We start from the raw sequence: 21,385 nt of genomic DNA, 5'->3' as shown, positions 1-21,385 counted from the left end.
TGTAATCAAGCGAAACATCATTCGTCAAGTCGTAACTGAGTGCAATATATGCAAGTTTGCTGTGCAGTATGACGATTCGAGCCATATTGTCGCTGATTTACCTGATGAAAGGTTTCAATTCGATTTAATTAATCTTAAAAGTTTTAAAGTTTATTGGTTATTATTGTAGATTTAAGAATCAAAATGATCATTTTTCTTGATTAATTTCTGTAGTCGAAATATGCATTCACTAGGAACATTCTGAACAAAAGTGGAAGAGAAGTGGCCGACAAATTAGAAGAAATTTTTGTGAATTTAACATTGGAAATAAAGTATCAACAACTCCACACATTGACTGGAATCTACTAGCAAAAAGAAATTTCAAAGGAAAATTTATATTCGAGATATAAATCCACCCCAATCCGCTACTCTATTAACATGGAAATTATTTGACTTGAACGCGAACACGCAGTTTAACAAATAATGGAAGAATACTTCTACTGCAGCGAAGGCAACAGATTTTAGAAGAGAACAAGTAAATTTCTCTAAGAACTTTATATTAAAATTTCTGATATTTTTAATAATTTTAAATAAACTATTAAAAAATAGGACGACTAATGAATATTCCATGTCCCATTTACATAATCAGCGAAGTGAATGATATTAAAGTTTCTTAAAAAAATCAGTTAATTAATCGTATAGTTTAAATCATAGACTACTCATCCTCATCGGGAAGATTCTTGGTCATTAAATTTCCGGATTTACTGTTCACAGACCCTCGTCTTTAAAAATTAAAATCCAACACAAACGCATATCTGGATTTCTGTGCAATTTCACGCTGTAATATTTCCACTGACTCGACCAACTCATCTCTTTCATTCTGCACCTTCCTTAACTTACTTCTCATTGCATTCAACTCGTCGTCAGCTTCATCCATATTTCGCTTCAACAATTTATTTCTCGAATTGGCCATATCCACTTGCGATTTGAACGATTCGACCATTCTATGCTCGTCCTCGACATTTTGTTGTGATTCTCTTAGTTTCCTTTCCAAAGACCTCACGGAACGAAGAGCACTTTCTCGATCTCTGGAATTCTTATTACAGCATAACAACCTCGACTCAGATTCCAAGAGTGCCTCAACTTTGGCGACTTTCTGTTCAAGGACCTGAACAGCGGAAGCACTTGTCTTTGATCGTGCATAGTCCTCTTCCAAAACAGCAATTCGATTTTTGAGGTCTCTGTTCTGTCTCTCAGATGTAGAGAGCAGATCTCCAGCTCTGACGGCCTTATTTCTCTCAACTGCCAGTTCTTGACACGACTGTTCGTGTTGCGACTGAACTCTGCGAACGAGCTCCTCCAACTCTTCATGGCTGTTGACTTCTTCCTCCAACTCGGATTGTAGACTGCTAACAGTTCTCTTATATTGTGCAAGCTCTTGTTGTAGAGAGGATAATCGGGTGTTTTTATATGTGGACTCGTCCTTGTACTGATCTCTCTCCTCCTGCAATGCCTTTTTAATTTGTTCAAGAGAGCCGGCAGTGTTCAGAGCTTCTTCCAATTCGTTCGTCAAAGATTTGACTTTGGTCTGACTTTGCACTAAATTGGCAGAATGTTGTTCAGCACGAGCATGTGCCTCAGTGGACTCTCTCAGGGCCTCTTTCAATCCACTTCCAAGTTTTTTGTTTTGTTTGAGCAAGTTATCTCTCTCAGACTCAAGCTGTGCCATAGCTGAGGACAGAGCACCCAACTCCCCTTCCAATTTCTTTTTGCTGGAAGCTGAAACAAGTCTGCTCTTCTGTTCATCATCTAACATATTCTCCGATTCTTTAAGTTTTCTGGCCATTGAACGGAGTCGCTCCTCATATTCCTCAGTCCTCTCTCTGGCCTGTCTTTCCCACTCTGTCTTATCTGATTGGTAAGACACATCTCTCCTCGTCATGTCATTCCGTAGCATGTAAATATCATCGTCCTGTTCTGCAATGAGTATATTTTGTTCTTCGATTTTCTTTTTGAATTGTCTAATCTCATCCTTCAAAATATTCTTCTAAACAATGAAAAAGAATCCACTAACATCCGCAGTGTCCTCTGTTGACTGCACTTGAACAAGTTCTCTGCTCAATTGTGCACACTTTCGCTGATATTCGGTCAGCTGATCCTCCCTCTCCTCGTGCTCTCTACATGCACTCAAATAACGAGCTTCGATGTTACGACACTCCTGTTCTACTCTCTCCTTCTCCCGCAATGCACTGATATTATCCCTCAACACTCACTTTGCTCTGCCATTCTTCTCTTCTTGCAGACAAGAGTCAAACTTTTTTTGCTTTGACTCAAATGAGGCAATCACTCCCTGACAGGATTCCAACTGAATGTTGGCATCCTCCAACTCATTCTGCAGACGACGGACTGTCTTGTCCTGTCGTGCCTTCTCCGCAGTTAGACTTTCTTTCTCTCCTCTCACAACATCAATTTCTTTGTTGAGACGACGAACAAGGTCCTCTCCTGCCTCCTTCTCAGCTGTCAATACTTCTAATCGTCTTGTCACATCCCCCAACTGAGATTAAGCACACGCTATACTTTTAATTGCAATTGTTGCACTTGTCGGTGGAGGGACTCAACCATGCCCTCTTCCTCATTCAACCTGTCCTTTAATTCATTCACTTCCGCTGTCTTGGAATTGAGCAAGCTGACTGTCCTCTTCCTCTCTCCACACTCTTCCGACAGATTTTCTTCTGTCTCCGCCAATTGTTGACGAATTTGCTTCAACTGTCTTTCCAACTCTACCCCAGCCTTTTCCAACGTTTCCATATTTTCATTCACTTTTACCACTTCACCCTAAACACTCTACTTCATTGAATTACTCTCAATCGAGTGTTCTCTTCCAATGAGTCCTGCCTTTGTCTTTCGATATCACTCATCCGAGTACTCAAATCAACCATTTGCTGTTCTAATTGCTTTCTCTTCTTCTCTGACTCGTTCTTTTGAGCGGTCAATCTTTCAACACTCTCCTCCACATTCGACTTGTCCTCCTCCAGAGATTTTAATGCCTTGGACAACACAGTCTCATTCTAAACCAATCAGAGATGATAATACTCTCTGGAGCAGTTCAACCTGCTCTGCATGAGCTTCCGCCTGCTGACTGTACTTGGTTTTCTGCTCTTTCAACATTTGCTCAGATTTCGTTCTCTGTTCCTCAATCTCTTTCATCAGGACAGATATCCTCTCCTCCTTCTCTCTTCTTAGTATCTTTTCTGCCTCCCCAATATCAGCAGTCTCCTCCTGCTCCATCCGAAGGTCACACAACTGCTGGGAGATTTCTCTTCTCTCCTTTTCTAGTTTTTTCCTTGATTCAATTTCCATCTCAAGTTCTTCTGTCACCGAGAGGAGTTTATTCTGATTATCTCTGCTTTCTTTGAGGTATTTCGTCTTCAGTAAAAGTTCCTCGTCGTATTTAGCAGTCAGTTGGAGACACTGCTCATTCCTGGCACTTAACTGTGAATGGATGTGCTCAATCTGAGCTGTCTTGTCTTCATTCAGTTCCCTCAACTCTGCCAACTCTGCACACACTTTTCTCTCATTCTTCTGTACTTCCCCCTTCGTCTACCAATAATTACAATATATCGACTTGTGTTTCCTTCCTCAGCTGGTTTTGGAGGTCAATTATATTACTCTCCAATTTTTTGACTTGCTTGAGCATATTCTTGCCTCTGTCCTCTTCAGAGTGACACGACTTTTCCAAAGAACTCACATGTTCTTCCAAAGTCTTCTTTTCTTTCTCCAACTGGTCTATTAAGGTGAATATGTATAACTTTAGAGATTTTATAATTCTGATCATTCAACTCCTGCCCAAGGAGAGAAATCTTGGTTTCTGCTGTGTTTTTGTCGCTCACCAAGGCTTGTCTCTTCGTTTCAAACTCGACCATTCTACATTCACTAGATTGTCATTACTGTTCTTCCAAGTCACGTATATTGGCATTCAACTTCTTCTTGGTCTCCTCAAACATTACTGCATTGGCCTCCTCTTCCAACAGCCTCGTTTCCATATCTTGGAGAATTTCCTCCATCTCCTTTTTCCTATTTGAGAGAGTGAAGACAGTCTAGACATAATTATTATCAATTACCTCATTCAAGTCTTCAAAACGGTCTATTTCCTCTTGCAGGCGTTTTGTGAGGAATTGCTTGTCTTGTATCAGTTCAGTCAATTGACTGGCGGTATCTGATAATTCGGCAGTCTGTTTGTCCAACTGAGATTTGACTTTGGTCAGTTGGTCAGACAAATCCTTTACTTCGTTCTCGCCACGACCACACTCCACCAAAGGAAGTAGCTGGGAGTTATTTTAATGTTGAAACCTTGCTATACAGTCTAAACCAAGGCCATTGCCTTAGTTTGAGATAATTCCGACAGTTTCGTTGAATAACAAGAACACTTGTCCTATATTGTTGTCGTTTCTGGTATTCCCTGTTTTGTTAGAAAACTATGATCACACTTTTTGGCCAAATACTGACGTCCCCGGCTCTGCAGTGCCACCACTAACTCCACAATCCTCAAATCTCGCTCTTCCTCCAGATGAGCCAATACTCCCGTGCGGAAGAACACTTTGGTAGCTCCCAATCTGAACAATAACACATCCAAATCGAGTTCTTGTAGCTAAGAATGAATGGAATGAAAAAAAACGATAATCTCTACAGCCTTCCGACTGTCCATAAAGTCATTGAGCATATTAGTCTGAACGAGAACTGAATATCTCTGCCTAAAGTCCTCGTATGTGACTTTGTTCGGGAATCCCTGGCGACATATCCTTATTCCTTCCAAAACTCCATTACATCGAAGTTGATCCAACACCAACTGAGCATCCAGTTTCCCAGGCTAATGTCAGGATTAAACACATACTTTCTTTTCCAGGTTTGGGATGATGCAGCGAATAAAGTGTGCAGTAGTATTACTCAGATTGTCCATTAATTCTGCCAATTGTATTTTGTAGAGTTGGCAGACCGTCCTGAACATTCCTTTCTTCCTACGTGCCAAGGATGTCTCCTGACTCACATCAACATATTCCGCATCCTTCCATATCTCCCGAATGAAGGGCATGGTCGAATTCTGCATGAGGGATACAGCCGAGTCACTGAGTGGATCCATATTGCACATCAGCCAATTTTCAGCCGAATAATCCACTCGCCCAGCGTAGTGAATGATAGCAAAGTCGCACTGATTACGAAGTTTGTCGGGTTTACAAAAGTTTGGGTGGGAAGAGACGTTGGAGGTGATTTTATGGACTAGAGTTTTGTACGTGGCCTTAGGGAATAGACACTCCTCGTCCAATAGGCCCATGATTCCTATTGGTTTCTCAATAAGGTCGATGGTGGGCTGCAGATCGAGGCCAAAGTCAATAAAATCCCATTCAATTCCTTCCCGCTTATACTCCTCCTGCTCGATTATGAACATTCGGTGATTAAAGAGTTGCTGGAGCTTCTCATTGGTGTAATTAATGCAGAGTTGCTCAAAGGAGTTGACCTTGAATATCTCGAAACCGGCAATATCGAGAATCCCAATGAACTGGTAGTTCTGTCGCTTGTGCTTGTTGAGCACTCTGTTGAGACAGAGTACAATGTGGTTGAACAACTTTTCATACGTGGCCTTAGAAATGCCTTCCACCATAAACTCAGCCTACAGTCATTACACCAACACACCTGCTCTTTTGTTTGTGATTTGTTTACATAGTCTCTTCCGACTTTGATTCGTGGCCGAAGAAATGCACAAGAAAAATCTCCTACTTGCAATCCAAGCAATCGACACACTTTTTGGGCTACCGAGTTATCTGGAATAGTGGCCTGTTCCCCATTCCTCTCACTCCCAAATTCAACATTGCCCAACAAGAGCAGTCCCGACACAGTCTGCATCAAACCTACTCCATATATACGTCTATTTAACATTTCACAGTCTCGTCCTTAAAGCCCACCACTTTGAAAGCGTTTAACGTGTTCTTCAAAGCATCCGAGTCCTCAACTCCACAAATCTTGAGATCCCCGTTTGTCAAATATCGATAGGAGGAAGGATGCCCCAAAAACAACTCGTCTGGGCGTGATAGAATAAGATAAACCTCGCATGTTGGCAGGAGAGGATAGCAATTGGTAGATAATATGGAATGTCCTCTCTCCGGGAGACTGTCGAATACTTCTACTCTTCTCAAGGAGGTCTACACGTTACTCAACTCATTTACATGTCATTACTGACGCTCCACCAATGAAGCCACCTCCGTCAAAGTTGACTTTGATGTACTTTCCCTACAAATTGACTCAGTTCAATACAAATCGAGAGGAATTGTCGTTCTTGAGTGTCTTGGCATTCCCAAAGGCCTCTAAAATTGGGTTGGCCTGTAAAAGTTGGGTCTCAATCTCGGTCTACATTATTTAAATGACACAACCTCCGTCTCTCTGAACGCCTGTCGGTTTGAGGCGACATAAGTCAAGTATTGAATGACTTTTTTGGTATTCTCTGTCTTTCCAGCCCCCGATTCACCTCTAGAAATGCCAGTGTGGATTATACGTGCAGAGAATAGACTGGTCCTCCCGTTCTTGTAGCATACTTCTGTAAGCAGTGTCCGTTATTGCGAACACGTGGGGAGGAATTTCGTGGCGTTTCTTCCCCTCGTAGTATTTTACTACTCTTTCTGAGTAGATTGGGAGTTCCTTGTAGGGGTTGATCACCACACAAAACAGTCCAGAATAAGTCTAGTTATGATTTGATTCTATTTACATAGATTAGTCCTGAGGAATATCTTTCACGCAGATTCCACAGAATTGAGGCCTCGTTGAGACAAGCCAGCTCAGACATGTCCTCAGATTTACTAAATTTGGGAGGATTCATCTTCTCCACGTCGTTCTTTCCGATCATGACAATCATCCCACTGTTCTTTAGCTGCACTTCCACTTGATCTCCATGTTCTTTCAATATGGTTCCTGCGGTGAATCCTTCTTCTTTAGAGGGAATCCAGAGTAGTTTCTTGGCTGCCCATTCTTTTAGCATTTGTCCTTGCATTTCTCCTACATTTCTTTGTAGATATAATAGCTCAGATTCGAGAGACACGTCGTTAGACATTACAAAATATTTGCCAGTACGAGCTATTTTATTGGTTTTTTATCTATAAACTAAATTATATTTTATTTAATAAATATTAATTTAGATTGAGTTATTGTAAAGATTTTATTTTTATATTAATTAAGTTCCTACCGATTGAAGTTATTTCCAAATCAATCTACAAAAAAATGGCAAAAATTTGATATATAATCGACCACAATTAAATTGTGGCTAAAAAGGGATTACCAAACTATTTCAAGATATTAGAATTATAATAATCTTAATCAGCCCTGAACTATAAAAAATATTTTTATGTTTATAACATTACGTAATCATTTCCCTACTAATGTTATATTTAATTTGCCCATTTCTTTTAGTCTAAAATTTTTTTCTTATTTGTCGTGAAAATTAACATAGACTGGCCTTTATAGTCTTTCTGATCTCGCCAATACTGCTTAATTAACATCGATCCTTCCACAAATATCTTATTTTATAAACCGACATTGATCAATAAAATGGTATTATAGATAATCTTGGGTTCCTTTAACATAATAAGCTGTAAGTTATATTCTATTAATATTATCCAGTCATAGGCCTCAAGGACGATACCAAAATGCTCATTTCACCTCTAAAACAGAGGAGACTGATTTTAAAAATAGTCCATGCAGAGTAATCTAGAGGAATCCACCAGAAACAAAAAAGGAAGTGTTTAAAAAACTCCATCGTGACAAAAATTTACCGATTCGCTAATTAAGGGCTCCGCCTTGTCGTTCGATTATTTGTCTATTTTCTGTTATCATTATGATTATTGCGATATTCAATTACGAACTAATTAAGTATATCAGTGGACATATTTTGCTTTTTGGGTTTTTGGTTTTTCTTAAGCAATTCAATTAAATCAGTGTTCATAAACACAGCACAAAGCCTTTGAATATGTGGTTATTTAGATAAAAGAAATATTTAAATTACAGGTGGTTATCGATTTTGTTTAATCATTTGTTATTAATTTAATTTTTCAGTCAATGGTAAAAACTTGAATTTTAGTAAACAGTAAAACTCTAAACTAACTTGTATGACATAAAAGTTGAACTGTGTACTCACGATTCGATAATTCATTTTCAAAATATTAAATTATGTTCACCTATTTTGCTGATAGCTTCATTAATAATTTACAATTTATTTTTTAAAAAGTCATATTTATGCATTTGTTTTATTTCGACTTTAGAAATTAAATTACAAAATTACGATTGTCCAAAATAAAATATTTTAGAAAGGAAAGCACTCATTGATTGCTCATTGACTAACAAAACCAAAAACGTTTCAAATATCTATAACGTTGTCAGGCCAAGTCTATGGTTAAAGTTCAATGAAGATTGTTATAAATATTCTGAAATATGAATGTTTATAACTAAGAGTCCCGGGCAGAAAAATTAAGTTTGCTTTCATTAGACTTCGGTGAAAAATTATTTTGTACTTGATTTTGACTAAGATCTAAAATACAATTGAATCTGGGAATAGACGATTGAATTTATTTTTACCAACTGAGCGAAAAAGAAAAATAATCTTTATGATGAAAAATATTTTAAATGGATTCAGGTCTGATACCATGATGTATTGAAATTTTATTGAAATCCGATCAGAAAATGCAAAGAATTCTTTTATTGTAGATAGAGTATTTTAAGATAGTTTTAAAACTATTTTATTCCTTTATTAAAGGAGATTATATCAAAATCATAATTAACTTAATAGGGTTAAAATCTTAAAACAGAATCAAGCTTTAAAAATACTCAGACAATTTTCTGAGAATATATTTTTGTCTTTTAGGAATTTGAGGACAGTCATAATCATAAATCATCATTTTGAAAAGTTTGATTATTTCCATTTCGCTGGAAGACAGACTCAAGCAACTCATTTTATGCCGCGGGATGGACAATATTTAATTAAAATAAAAAAACTATATTTTTAAAAAATATATAAAAAATGCAATCTTTAATTCATTATAATTTAAAATAATATGTTTGATTTTTAAAATGTAAAGTACGGCCTGGCAAATTGACGGTAACATAATATTAAACATTTTAATTAATCACAAATGCAAATAAGGAGCTCTTGAAAATTTATAATTGGCTATTCAAAATTTATTGTTTAAAAATGGCTCAATATATAGATTGTTTAAAGATCTAAATTTTCATAATACTTTTTGAAATGTCTTTTCCATCCACACAGGTTACCAAAAAATTTCCGAGTAAAATCAAATAATCAATTTGTTTAGTTTACCAAGCAGTGATGCGACTTTTCTTCATCTTCTCCATATCTAATCAACGTATTTAACAAAATTAGATAAAAAAGATGACACTCAAATAACTGCTAAACATTTCTCGTAATCCACTTGAAAAATGGTTCTTTAAAGTGAACATGGAAAAACTGAGTATGTAACAATCAACCAGGTGGCAAACAGAACAGACAAAAAAATGGCAAAACTCGAAAAAAGTTAGAACACTCCTAGGAGATAGCGAAGACATTATGAGGAGAAAAATGCGGCCGACCGTTGCACTTAAAGATCTCCGCACCACATGGCTATGAAACCGAAAGGTTGGAACAGCCTTAAGTGCCAAGTTATACAATGCTTCTGTTAAGCCTATAATTTTGTACATTGGAGGAAAATGAGGGGCATTTGAGGTTGAATTAAAATCCCTTGATGCGTTCCACAGAAGACAGTTAAGACTTTCTCGGAATCAACTGACGAAAGAAAATCAAAAACTCTACTCTATACTATATTTGTAACGGTAGATCCGTCACTATAGACATTACCAAAGCTCGCTGACGCCTATTCGGGCACATACTAAGACTAGATTCAGATGCTTATGCTACTAGCCAATGGAATCATATTACAAAGATGAAAAATCGGCTTTCAGAGGACGTTCATGAACAACAACAGCTACTACCGAGGGGATGGACATGCAATTTCCATGTAATATTGCAAGTAATATCCGTCAAAAAGTCTGCTCGTTTCACGACTGTTGTGAATCCTCCTCGAGATAATTAAACAAATCTCTGGAAAAAGTTTGGAAGGTTTTGGCTATTTACTGAAGGGATCTATTTACATTTTGTTCTTTTTTTTCAAAATCACGAATAAAAAAATCAAAGATTTTCTTTTATTTTACTGTCATTCATATAAAATTTTATAATAATCAGCTGGAGTTTACGTTAGGAGAAGGATTTGTGTCAAGGTCGGGATCATAATAAAGTTAGAACTAGTGATGGTGTATGGATTAGATTTACAGCTAGGGTTAGAACTAGAGTTAGAATATGGGTTTTGTGTTAAGGTTTAAAATGGGTTTGTTTGATGTTAGCAATAAGGTTCAGATTGATGTTAGAGTTTAGGGTAAAAATATGGTTAGGGTTTGGATTTGAATTTAAGTTAGAACTAAAGTTGTTTTAAAATCAAAGTTTTGGCTTTTCTCCTATAAAATTTAAATCATATCATAAAACATCAGAAGCAATTGAATTTTTAAATATTTCTAGAATAAAAAAGTTTACGTAAGTTTATAAAGTTCTTTATGGGAACAAATGCCGCGGCCGTAGGCCACATTGAGGACTAGTTAAATTTTTAAATCAAACCCTTCTTGGTTAGGAAAGTTCCTCATTGACCAGTTCTTTGAAGATTTTATTTATTTATTACTAGCTCAGCAGTTCGCTTCGCTCACTGCGAGCTAGCTCCTGCGGAGGCCCTGCTCGCTACGCTCGCAGTTTCCTTAAATAACTATAAATTTATGTAGATATATAAATGCGACCTGCTTTGATATAACCTTATTCTAAGGCCTGTGGATAAACGATGTTTGCAGTCCGTCCATCCTTGGCAAATATAAATAAATTTCTCTTCTACCTACCCTTGAGCACCCCACATACAGCTGGCCATGTGAAAAGCACTCGTTCTCTAAAAATAAGCCTACTACCTTTAAAGACTGTCCCTGGGCCTTGTTTATTGTCATAGCAAAACTTATCTTCAGCGGAAATTGTAGTCTCTTAAATCTATCGCAGGCCCTTTCATGGTCCATAATAACGTCGACCGATTTATATATTCTTTCTCTGCCAGGGATTTTCATTAATAAATCTAAATTTATATTAAGTACCTCATCATTAAGTGGAGCTAATATAGCTCGTTCACGCAGCCAGTCGAAATTCACGTAGTGTTCAGATAGTTCGGAATAGACGGCATTCAATAATTCTTCTGCTGTTTCTACGAAAATACATAATTCTTCCGGTAGCCTAATTTTCTGGTCGTGCATTTCTGAAGTGATTGCCCCATTTCCAATATCTGGAAGGATTTGTGGGAATATGCTATTAACGCCTTGTAAATGTGCATGTACATTTACATCTAAGCTTACCTTTTTCACGTGTGTCCACAAATATGACGATTTGAGGCAGGCATTCAATTCATCCGCAGGCGTCCCTCTTTGAATAATTGGCAGCGTCTGTCTAAAATCACCTGCCAATACAACTAATGCTCCCCCAAACAAATGGTCGCTACAATTCTTGATATCTCTATATGTTCGGTCAACTGCTTGAATGCGCCTTTATGAGCCATCGTACATTCATCCCAAACAATTAACCTAGAATGCATAATTCTATTACCCGTAGTTGAGTCTAACAGCAGTCCTGACCTTGTTCAGCTGTTGTCTAAGTTCCCTCACCATTTAAGCACATCTTCCCTCGTTTCTCTTTTTTTGTTATATGGTTCATATTCTCTTGTTTGTTAACATTCTCAGATCTCTCTTTATAGGACATTCTTATGATTTTGTAAACGCGAATCAGTAATTTATATTAAACTAGCTCAGCAGTTCGCTTCGCTCACTGCGAGCTAGCTCCTGCGGAGGCCCTGCTCGCTACGCTCGCAGTTTCCTTAAATAACTATAAATTTATGTAGATATATAAATGCGACCTGCTTTGATATAACCTTATTCTAAGGCCTGTGGATAAACGATGTTTGCAGTCCGTCCATCCTTGGCAAATATAAATAAATTTCTCTTCTACCTACCCTTGAGCACCCCACATACAGCTGGCCATGTGAAAAGCACTCGTTCTCTAAAAATAAGCCTACTACCTTTAAAGACTGTCCCTGGGCCTTGTTTATTGTCATAGCAAAACTTATCTTCAGCGGAAATTGTAGTCTCTTAAATCTATCGCAGGCCCTTTCATGGTCCATAATAACGTCGACCGATTTATATATTCTTTCTCTGCCAGGGATTTTCATTAATAAATCTAAATTTATATTAAGTACCTCATCATTAAGTGAAGCTAATATAGCTCGTTCACGCAGCCAGTCGAAATTCACGTAGTGTTCAGATAGTTCGGAATAGACGGCATTCAATAATTCTTCTGCTGTTTCTACGAAAATACATAATTCTTCCGGTAGCCTAATTTTCTGGTCGTGCATTTCTGAAGTGATTGCCCCATTTCCAATATCTAGAAGGATTTGTGGGAATATGCTATTAACGCCTTGTAAATGTGCATGTACATTTACATCTAAGCTTACCTTTTTCACGTGTGTCCACAAATATGACGATTTGAGGCAGGCATTCAATTCATCCGCAGGCGTCCCTCTTTGAATAATTGGCAGCGTCTGTCTAAAATCACCTGCCAATACAACTAATGCTCCCCCAAACAAATGGTCGCTACAATTCTTGATATCTCTATATGTTCGGTCAACTGCTTGAATGCGCCTTTATGAGCCATCGTACATTCATCCCAAACAATTAACCTAGAATGCATAATTCTATTACCCGTAGTTGAGTCTAACAGCAGTCCTGACCTTGTTCAGCTGTTGTCTAAGTTCCCTCACCATTTAAGCACATCTTCCCTCGTTTCTCTTTTTTTGTTATATGGTTCATATTCTCTTGTTTGTTAACATTCTCAGATCTCTCTTTATAGGACATTCTTATGATTTTGTAAACGCGAATCAGTAATTTATATTAAATTTTCTACGTAAATTTATTTAGTGAAATTTATGTAAAGTGTATTATCCAATCAAAGCCATTATACTTAATTGCCTCTATGTTTAAAGGAATTGAAACTTTAGCATAATCGAACTTGTCTGTTTCGGTAAAGAAAATGATAATCAGCTTCATCTTTGTAGTATTATAAGGAAAAAAATTAAAGCCTGTTAAATCAAGGAGATTTAAATATAGGCAAATTGAAATTTACATGACTAATTTAAATTTTATTTGCCTCTATCTTTTAAGAAATCTAAACAGTAGCATAATCGAATTTGTCAGTTTCGGCAGTTAAAAAGAATCAATTATGTAAATCTCTAATAATTTTTGCTTTTTCCTTTTTAGTGGTTTTCAAAATCTGATAATTGCACAGTCTATTCATGGTCGATAACAATTAGAGCTTTTATTTTATTTTTTTAACGAAAATTTAACAAAAAAGAATTTATGTCATCGAAAAAAGATAGCTAAGCTAATTAATGGCCTCACGAGGCTTGAAGGTTGTGGGGAACCTCATCATGTGAGTCGAGGACTTCTTGTCGTTCATTTTAACTAAAACGCAGAAAATATTTTTTTTTAATTTTTGGGCTTGAAGGTTTTGGGGGACCACATCATGTGAGTCGAGGACTTTCTTGTTGTTCATTTTACAAAAACGCAGAAAATAATTTTTTTTAATTTTTTTGCTTGAAGGTTTTGAGGGACCACATCATGTGAGTCGAGGACTTTCTTGTTGTTCATTTTAACAAAAACGCAGAAAATAATTTTTTTTATTTTTTGGCTTGAAGGTTTTGAGGGACCACATCATGTGAGTCGAGGACTTTCTTGTTGTTCATTTTAACAAAAACGCAGAAAATAATTTTTTTAATTTTTTGGCTTGAAGGTTTTGAGGGACCACATCATGTGAGTCGAGGACTTTCTTGTTGTTCATTTTAACAAAAACGCAGAAAATAATTTTTTTAATTTTTTGGCTTGAAGGTTTTGGGGGACCACATCATGTGAGTCGAGGACTTTCTTGTTGTTTATTTTAACAAAAACGCAGAAAATAATTTTTTTAATTTTTTGGCTTTAAAGTTTTGGGGGACCACATCATGTGAGTCGAGGACTTTCTTGTTGTTCATTTTAACAAAAACGCAGAAAATAATTTTTTTAATTTTTTACCTTGAAGGTTTTGGGGGACCACATCATGTGAGTCGAGGACTTCTTGTTGTTCATTTTAACAAAACGCAGAAAATATTTTTTTAATTTTTTACCTTGAAGATTTTGGGGGACCACATCATGTGAGTCGAGGACTTTCTTGTTGTTCATTTTAACAAAAACGCAGAAAATAATTTTTTTAATTTTTTAGCTTGAAGGTTTTGGGGACCACATCATGTGAGTCGAGGACTTTCTTGTTGTTCATTTTAACAAAAACGCAGAAAATAATTTTTTTAATTTTTGGCTTGAAGTTTTGGGGGACCACATCATGTGAGTCGAGGACTTTCTTGTTGTTCATTTTAACAAAAACGCAGAAAATAATTTTTTTAATTTTTTAGCTTGAAGGTTTTGGGGGACCACATCATGTGAGTCGAGGACTTTCTTGTTGTTCATTTTAACAAAAACGCAGAAAATAATTTTTTTTAATTTTTTGGCTTGAAGGTTTTGGGGGACCACATCATGTGAGTCGAGGACTTTCTTGTTGTTCATTTTAAACAAACGCAGAAAATATTTTTTTTTAATTTTTTGGCTTGAAGGTTTTGGGGACCACATCATGTGAGTCGAGGACTTTCTTGTTGTTCATTTTTACAAAAACGCAGAAAATAATTTTTTTTAATTTTTTGGCTTGAAGTTTTGGGGGACACACATCATGTGAGTCGAGGACTTTCTTGTTGTTCATTTTAACAAAAACGCAGAAAATAATTTTTTTTAATTTTTTGGCTTGAAGGTTTTGGGGGACCACATCATGTGAGTCGAGGACTTTCTTGTTGTTCACTTTAACAAAACGCAGAAAATAATTTTTTTTAATTTTTTGGCTTGAAGGTTTTGGGGGACCACATCATGTGAGTCGAGGACTTTCTTGTTGTTCATTTAACAAAAACGCAGAAAATATTTTTTTAATTTTTTGCTTGAAGGTTTTGGGGGACCACCATCATGTGAGTCGAGGACTTTCTTGTTGTTCATTTTAACAAAAACGCAGAAAATAATTTTTTTAATTTTTTGGCTTGAAGGTTTTGGGGGACCACATCATGTGAGTCGAGGACTTTCTTGTTGTTCATTTTAACAAAAACGCAGAAAATAATTTTTTTTAATTTTTTGGCTTGAAGGTTTTGGGGGACCACATCATGTGAGTCGAGGACTTTTGTTGTTCATTTTAACAAAACGCAGAAAATATTTTTTTTTAATTTTTTGGCTTGAAGTTTTGGGGGACCACATCATGTGAGTCGAGGACTTTCTTGTTGTTCATTTTAACAAAAACGCAGAAAATAATTTTTTTTAATTTTTTGGCTTGAAGGTTTTGGGGACCACATCATGTGAGTCGAGGACTTTCTTGTTGTTCATTTTACAAAAACGCAGAAAATAATTTTTTTTAATTTTTTGGCTTGAAGGTTTTGGGGGACCACATCATGTGAGTCGAGGACTTTCTTGTTGTTCATTTTAACAAAAACGCAGAAAATAATTTTTTTTAATTTTTTGGCTTGAAGGTTTTGGGGGACCACATCATGTGAGTCGAGGACTTTCTTGTTGTTCATTTTAACAAAACGCACAAAATAATTTTTTTAATTTTTTGGCTTGAAGGTTTTGGGGGACCACATCATGTGAGTCGAGGACTTTCTTGTTGTTCATTTTAACAAAAACGCAGAAAATAATTTTTTTAATTTTTTGGCTTGAAGGTTTTGGGGGACCACATCATGTGAGTCGAGGACTTTCTTGTTGTTCATTTTAACAAAAACGCAGAAAATAATTTTTTTTAATTTTTTGGCTTGAAGGTTTTGGGGACCACATCATGTGAGTCGAGGACTTTCTTGTTGTTCATTTTTACAAAAACGCAGAAAATAATTTTTTTTAATTTTTTGGCTTGAAGGTTTTGGGGGACCACATCATGTGAGTCGAGGACTTTCTTGTTGTTCATTTTAACAAAAACGCAGAAAATAATTTTTTTAATTTTTTGGCTTGAAGGTTTTGGGGGACCACATCATGTGAGTCGAGGACTTTCTTGTTGTTCATTTTAACAAAAACGCAGAAAATAATTTTTTTAATTTTTTGGCTTGAAGGTTTTGGGGGACCACATCATGTGAGTCGAGGACTTTCTTGTTGTTCATTTTAACAAAAACGCAGAAAATAATTTTTTTAATTTTTTGGCTTGAAGGTTTTGGGGGACCACATCATGTGAGTCGAGGACTTTCTTGTTGTTCATTTTAACAAAAACGCAGAAAATAATTTTTTTTAATTTTTTGGCTTGAAGGTTTTGGGGGACCACATCATGTGAGTCGAGGACTTTCTTGTTGTTCATTTTAACAAAAACGCAGAAAATAATTTTTTTTAATTTTTTGGCTTGAAGGTTTTGGGGGACCACATCATGTGAGTCGAGGACTTTCTTGTTCATTTTAACAAAAACGCAGAAAATAATTTTTTTTAATTTTTTTGGCTTGAAGGTTTTGGGGGACCACATCATGTGAGTCGAGGACTTTCTTGTTGTTCATTTTAACAAAAACGCAGAAAATTGACTTGAAGGTTTTGGGGGACCTCATCATCGAGGATATTCTTTCTTATTAAAATTTTTTGACAGGAAGGTTCTTAGAGGATATCAACCTTTTATTGTGCCTCATTTTTTTTTTTTTATATGTAATAACAAATAGTTATTAACTAACTAAATCCCGGCATCGTAAATGGAAACACAGTTTCCACGTACTATGGCCAAGGAAATCCTTTCGAAAAGCCACTTGGACTCGCGTGGGTCTCCCCGTTTATGGGAGATCATGCGGCCAAGCTTTTTTAGAAAGGAAAGAGACTTTTCGCCGATGACGCCGGAAGTCTCGACGGCGATGGGAGTGAACAGATACCGTTCAGAGAGCTCCTTGTACTTTCCAATCTTCATCTTCTCGGTTTTGCGAGAGACTGAGCCAGGCTCGACAGCTGAAGAAGGAAGGTTGAGCTCCGAGAAAGTGTCTGAACACGTCGCATCCCATAACAGAGACTTGCCGAACTCAAACGGGAAAGCAGACTTGCCGAACTTGTGCCTCATTATCGAATAACTACAAAAGGGAAGGTTTTGACAATTTGATCTGGTTTGTAACAATTTGAATGTGGGTGTGCACAGACAGACAGACACACAGACAGACAGACACACACCATACGATTTTATTATTAAGATTAAACCGCCAAGACCACAATAAAAATCAAACAAAAGTCACGTGATCCCGATGCACTCAACCAGGGACCTCATCTTCTCTCGGTGATCTTTTTAAGAGCCCACACAAGATCGCACCGGACGGCAGGCCGTTTTGACGGGGCATTTGCTAACGAACCGAGATTCAGCTTGATAAGGTCTTCCAGAGAAGCGTTCGTTATCGTGCGACCAACGATCGGTTAATCTGAGGGCCCTTTGTTATGCCTCTTCGATTCGCCTCCTGTTGGACCACAATAAACGCCGACCCCATGATCCGCAGGCGTAGGCAATTGATGGTTCGAAGTATTGGCGGTAGATATTCACCAGTACTGGGTGTGACTCGTTTTTCCATAAGCCGGATAGAGTTCTGAGGATGTTCAATTTTTTTCGTTTGCTAAGGAGGTTGTCTGCGTGCGGGGAGAAGCAGAGGTGCATGTCGCGGCCGTAGGCCACCAGTTCTTTCAAGATTTGATTTTTAGAATTTAATTAAAACATTAATTTCAAAAATATTAAATAAAAAATCGAATGTTTTCAAATTTTTTAGACACAATTTGAATAACATTATTTTAAAACTTAAAAAGCATTGTAATAGGTTTTGCTGGTTTTGAGAGATAAGATAAAATCAGAAACAGTTTTAGAAAATATTTAACCATGGTTTAATTTATATTATAACTATTTTCTAGATAAAATAAAATGATTTATGCAATTTTTTGGTGCTCCATTTAAAAACTGGGTCCGCTCAAAAACTGATTTAACCCCAATTTAGAACTTGTGGAAAACCTCAAAATAAAGGAAGAAAAACGAAGACCGAGAAATATAATGAAGTTAAAAGTATCCTGTCGTGAGAAATGGAATAAAATTTTTAAAGACGAATGCCTTAAATTAATAGAAACAAAGAAGGTTAAAGGCAGTAAATGTTGCGAATTAAAAATTTCACTTTAACTTTTGTTTATTATGATGTGTCAGAACTCTGAACTGAACTAAATTCCGGGTCTATGAACTAAATCAGAAAGAGTTCTAGGTTAAAATGACATTTTCTGAGGTTAAATCAAATTTTATTTAATTAAACGGTACTGTTGCATTTCATCCTGCACGAAAATAGTCTCTAAATGAATTAATGCAAATTTTTATGAATATTAGATCGAAAATTTAAATAATTGAACTATGCCGATTATGTAAATTTTATTCTAATTTTTTTTTTAAAAATTTGAATTTTTTACCGACTTAGTGGTGTCAAAACAATACCGACAAAATTAAATCTGAGCTATTAACGACCACCTGTCTAAAAAGACACAGTTGTTCGTTAATAAAGATGCTTATCATCATTCCCTCAGTGAAAAAATCTTTATTACAATAAAAAAGGTCAGCTGGTAGTACGAGGCGTGATATTCGGCGGACAAAATTTGACGATGGCATCTATTAGCTCATCGAAGGAGTTGTCTAAATGGCTCACTTGCCTTCTCCATAAAAATTCTATAAATGTATTAGGAGTATTTAATACCTGCAAAATATGCACCCATGAAGTGACGCGGGGTCCCCCTTTGTCTCTTATGCACATAAGCAAGAGCATTGAGATCTGGCGTGAATAACCTATTAGCAAGAATAAAGTAGAATTACCCTTCCATTTGTCAGTGTGTATCACTGATCCCGGTGCGATATTTTCCTGTATTGCGGCGGTTAGAGTTCTTTTGGAGCGATCTGGAACCATCTTGATGAAACAGTCTTTACTTCCACGACAGATTCCCCCAAACACCCATTGTTGAGGGAGAATCCGTCCTGCATTGTTTTCCCGTTTAGAAAACATGCATTCGTCAACTTGGACAACTTTGCCAATACCACCTAACAACCTAATGGAACACTAATACCAATCAGTGTGTTCGGACGATTTGCTAAATAATATGCGCAAACCTCTCGCAGGGAGTGAGACCAATTACCAATTGTATGGCCGCTCCATTCCAGTTGACGGCGACACCATAAAATACTGTGTCTGTCGAAACTCCACATGTACATAAAGCGAATACATGACTGTAAGGTCACTTTCGTGCCTTCGAGCCACGTACCTAAAAATAAAGTACTCTCTTATTACCGTTTCTAATAGAACTATATGTTCGACACCCACTTTTATAGCACACCCATGTTGTATTCTCCTGCTGTTGGAGAAGGGTCATAAAATGTCTGTTTTGACATTTTTTTTCTTTGGGAAAGATTCCAACCTCTTGAAGGAAGGCAACTGACTCCATTTCAGTACGGGGAAGTTCATAGTCCTTCAGATTTGCAAATTTTCGCATGACAACTGTATCATTCATCTCCACAAGCCGGTACAAAATTTAAATTTTTTTAAAAAAAAATTAGAATAAAATTTACAAATTCGGCATAGTTCAATTATTTAAATTTTCGATTTAATATTCATAAAAATTTGCATTAATTCATTTAGAGGCTATTTTCGTGCAGGATGAAATGCAACAGTACCAATTAAACATGTAAGGGAAAAAGTGTGGAGACTGAAAAGGTCGCTAGGTGCTATGTTCTTATTTTAGTCTACTAAATGTCTAAAATAATCCTAAAACTAAAGTACGGCCTATCTACAAAATAAACTAGATTAAGAGAAACGATCCACATAACGTTTAGAAAAGATTTGTCCGGCTATTTTGAAAGGGAAAAGCTGCTGCAATTCGGAAAATATATCCCTTATAAGAAATTAAGCTCATAATTTTCTTCTACCGCTAATTATAAACTAGTAAAACCTCTCGAATCCGCCGTCTCTCGAATCTGCCACCTCTCGAATCCGCCGAATTTTTTCAAGAATACGAAATTTCCTATGAGAAATTCCCGAATCCGCCAATTTCTCGAATCCGCCGCATTTTTAGAAATATATATTTTTTATTTTCTTAATTATTATTATTTTTTAAAATTCAAAAACACTTTTACACGAGACATTATCATTTAATTGTGTGGTTGGTCCTGTTAATTGTAATGAAACGTTATTGTACCAGATTGAAAAATTCCGAAAAACAACAAATTATTAAATTTATCGATCAAAATCCAGGGATTTCGCTTACAAGAGTGTCTGCTATCTTTTCCGAAAGATTCAGACGCGTTATTTCAAGACGATCTTTAAACGACCTTAGGAGCAGAAGGAATGTATCTGCCTTGCTTTTTTCAGAATTATCTCGGAATCCATATTTAAAGTTCAATGAAACTGATGAAGATACTATGTCATGGATTGAAATGATGGAAACCAGAGGAGCAATTCTTAATGATTCGATTATTCTTACAAAGGCTGAAGACTTTGCGAAGAAACGTCAAATAACTGAGTTTAAAGCCAGTCGTGGATGGCTTGAAAAATTTAAAAGAAGACATGGGTTAAAATTGAAGAAACTTTATGGAGAATCTTCTATAGAGAATCTTTCAAATTCTGAAGTTAATGATTTTCTCATTAATATAAGAGCAAAAATAAAATTATATGGTCGCGAAAATGCCTATAATGCAGATGAGACAGGATTATTTTATAAAGCTCTTCCATGTAAAAGCATTTGCAAGATCAAGAGATATGGGCATAAATTATTGAAGGATCGAATATCGATAATGTTCTGTTCAAATATGACTGATACCGCTAAACTAACACCATTCATAATTTGAAAATTCAAAAATCCTAGATGCTTTAAAAATTTTAGCTATCGAAGTTTTGTGACCTATCATAATTCAAAAAAAGCATGGATGTATTCTAAGTTATTCAATAAATTTTTGTTCGAATGGGATATCAGGCCAAAAAGTGATTAAAATCGTAGGAGACTATGCATTGCCAGGCTACTGCTTAGTAGAGAAGACGTCGTTTTTGTCTAAATGGAACACCTAGTTTTCCCAGACTGTTTTGATCATGTTCCGCTGACCTAAAAGTCTCTCTGGGCTGTCAAAGAATAATTGATTATAGAGAATCAAAGATGTTGGAAAATCAAAAATAATTTTCTAGCGGTCTCT

The 21,385-nt window shown here is 36.4% G+C and overlaps 3 protein-coding genes across 3 annotated transcripts; 1 reads left to right on the top strand and 2 right to left on the bottom strand.

The window, feature by feature from the left end:
* Window positions 1-763: 763 nt before the first annotated feature.
* LOC115227048 (myosin-11-like) lies at window positions 764-7,058 on the bottom strand. The gene is made up of 7 exons (XM_036498502.1): window positions 6,734-7,058; window positions 5,024-5,644; window positions 4,482-4,627; window positions 4,330-4,438; window positions 3,073-3,579; window positions 2,258-2,533; window positions 764-2,026 (listed from the first exon to the last, which is right to left on the bottom strand). The coding sequence occupies exons 1-7, from the start codon at window positions 7,013-7,015 to the stop codon at window positions 764-766; spliced, it is 3,204 nt and encodes a 1,067-aa protein (XP_036354395.1). The 5' UTR covers window positions 7,016-7,058.
* Window positions 4,661-5,875, bottom strand: LOC115227047 (myosin-11-like). Its single transcript, XM_029797982.2, has one exon. It carries the CDS (start codon window positions 5,633-5,635, stop codon window positions 4,859-4,861), a length of 777 nt encoding a protein of 258 aa, XP_029653842.2. The 5' UTR covers window positions 5,636-5,875; the 3' UTR covers window positions 4,661-4,858.
* A 13,322-nt stretch (window positions 7,059-20,380) lies between the features above and the next one.
* LOC115227044 (jerky protein homolog) lies at window positions 20,381-21,046 on the top strand. The gene has a single exon (XM_029797980.1). The coding sequence runs from the start codon at window positions 20,381-20,383 to the stop codon at window positions 21,044-21,046; it is 666 nt and encodes a 221-aa protein (XP_029653840.1).
* The last annotated feature ends 339 nt before the right edge of the window (window positions 21,047-21,385 follow it).

This window comes from Octopus sinensis, unplaced genomic scaffold (assembly GCF_006345805.1).
Source record: "Octopus sinensis unplaced genomic scaffold, ASM634580v1 Contig01407, whole genome shotgun sequence".
Classification (NCBI taxonomy): Eukaryota; Metazoa; Mollusca; class Cephalopoda; order Octopoda; family Octopodidae; genus Octopus; species Octopus sinensis.
This window is presented reverse-complemented; position numbering and strand designations above follow the sequence as displayed.